Source organism: Octopus bimaculoides, chromosome 22 (genome assembly GCF_001194135.2).
Source record: "Octopus bimaculoides isolate UCB-OBI-ISO-001 chromosome 22, ASM119413v2, whole genome shotgun sequence".
Classification (NCBI taxonomy): Eukaryota; Metazoa; Mollusca; class Cephalopoda; order Octopoda; family Octopodidae; genus Octopus; species Octopus bimaculoides.
In genome coordinates this window covers 37,648,664-37,650,771 of record NC_069002.1, presented here as the reverse complement: position 1 = coordinate 37,650,771, position 2,108 = coordinate 37,648,664, and the positions used below count along the sequence as shown (strand labels likewise).

Below are 2,108 nucleotides of genomic sequence, written 5' to 3'. Positions count from 1 at the left end.
TATATATATATATATATGCACATACACACACATATACCAGTGACAAGCATCACCTTATTGCAGTTTCATGGACTGAACAGCTCCAAGTCTACCATGGACATGTCTTATGAATAGTGACAGGAGAGGCACTCATGTCCTTAAGTGAGCTGGTTTTGCAGCTACAATAATGAGGGTATTATTATGGTCACTCTATTTGTTAGAAATAACAGCTAAATCTCCCTCAAAACACACTCTATTACCATAAAAAATTGAAGGTTATATTGGATAATATGTCCCTAGATACATTATGACTGATAAAAATACCTTGGATTGCTACAGTTGAAATATGTTTGGCCTCGGGTCACCTAGATTGGGGATAACATGTGGTTAAACAATATCAATTCAAATAATGTAGATCTTACCTTAAAATATATTTCTACTTTCATGGTGCCAGTCATATTCATATTATTTTTGTTGGAAGCTGTGATAACAAGGCTTATTTTTTTTTCCAGAAAGGTTTCATTTTTGCAGGAAGACTTCTTCAGATATAAAGAGCCACTGCGTATTACAAAATGGTCATGGGTTGTAGAATAGACATTGGCTTGGTTCTCTGGGGAAATATCATCATCAGTTGCCTGAACAAAAAAAAAAAAAGTCAAACAGGAAAGTGAGAAAGCAGTCACTATTAGATTTTGTAAAGATATGAAATAAATTTTGTAGACATTCAAAAGGACCTCAACCTGGATTTTGGAGTAAAAAAGGAGTTGTTGAGAAGTTGATGCTGTTTTACATTAAAAATGATATTAGTGATTGATCTAAAAAATTCCAGTCTGATAATTCATAATTTATTGGTTCACAAGTAAGTGTAAGTAATTTTATAAAAATAAGTAACTATTTAAAAATGATTATGAAAAGTGTAAGAGGTAGTATCAAAAGGTTCCCTGTTTACCTAAGTTTTAACATTGAAATAGTCACCTTGCACAGCAATATACTGTTGCTAGCGTTCCTGTCGCTTTTAGAATCCAGCCTGGAAGTCGTTTTCTGTAAGCAAGTTGAGGAGCTTCTGTGATTTGCTCTGGACCTCAGCAACAGTGTTAAAACGGTGACTTTTGAGCTGCATTTTCATTTTGGGGGAGAGATGGAAGTCTGCCGGTGCTACATCTGGTGAATAGGTGGGGTGCGGAAGCGATACCATGTTGTTTTGGTGTGAAACCCACAAGGCAAGTGAGGAGAGCTTAGTGACAAGGTACGCTGTCATCATGAAGAATCCAATTCTTCGCACTCCACGGATCCAGTTGCTTTGGTCAAATGTCCTTTCTCAAACACTTCAAAACGTCACAGTAGAACTTTTGATTGACAATTTGGCCCTAGGAGACGAGTTCTCAATGCCCTAATACTACATTTCTGGGGGTGACACTTGTGGCAGGTCTTCTACAGATGTTCTTCCACTTTTGAAGTGCCAATGCCACTCAAAACATGGCATACAACCCATTGCCTTATTGCCATAAGCTTACCAAAGCATGCTCAATGTCTCTGTAGAAGACTTCTCAAAGTTTAATGCAAAATTTCACGTTGGATCTTTGTTTCTGTCCATGACAAAATCACAAGCTACATGTGATCACATGTGATCACAAAAACAAATTTCACAACTTGCAAAGTAAACCCAATGATGTCACTCAGCATACTGCCTCGTGAAGGTCACTGCTAGCTTCGATTTAATGCTGCCATTTATTGGTGTGCTACAGAACTTGTCTGGGAACTTTTTGATAGCACCTTGTAAAAATGATTGCACCATTAAAAAATGAAAACTGCCTCAAAAATAATTTCCACCATCAAAAATGATTATCTATCCTTTCATAAATTATTACCTCCATCAAAGATAAATGTCTTCCTATTAGAAATGATTGCAAGCCTCCACCCACTCACTGATCAAAAATAATTGTCCCTGCTAAAAATGATGTCTCAGTGATGAATGATTTCCCTCCATCAGAAAAGATTGCTCCCTTAAAAAAAAAAAAAAATTACTCACTCTCCTTCATAAATCATTAGCCTCTATCAATAAGTATAATTCTTTTGTCAAAAATGATTGTTTAATCAAATGTAATTTTCATCATCCTTCAGCCTGCCAT

The 2,108-nt window shown here is 36.2% G+C and overlaps 1 protein-coding gene across 1 annotated transcript in view; it reads right to left on the bottom strand.

The window, feature by feature from the left end:
* The window catches only part of LOC106877697 (protocadherin-23), a 111,859-nt gene that overhangs the window by 66,908 nt on the left and 42,843 nt on the right, over positions 1–2,108 (bottom strand). The window contains exon 17 of the mRNA XM_014926651.2: positions 402–614. Coding sequence (XP_014782137.1) covers positions 402–614 — 213 coding nt within the window. The remainder of the gene's footprint in view (positions 1–401; positions 615–2,108) is intronic.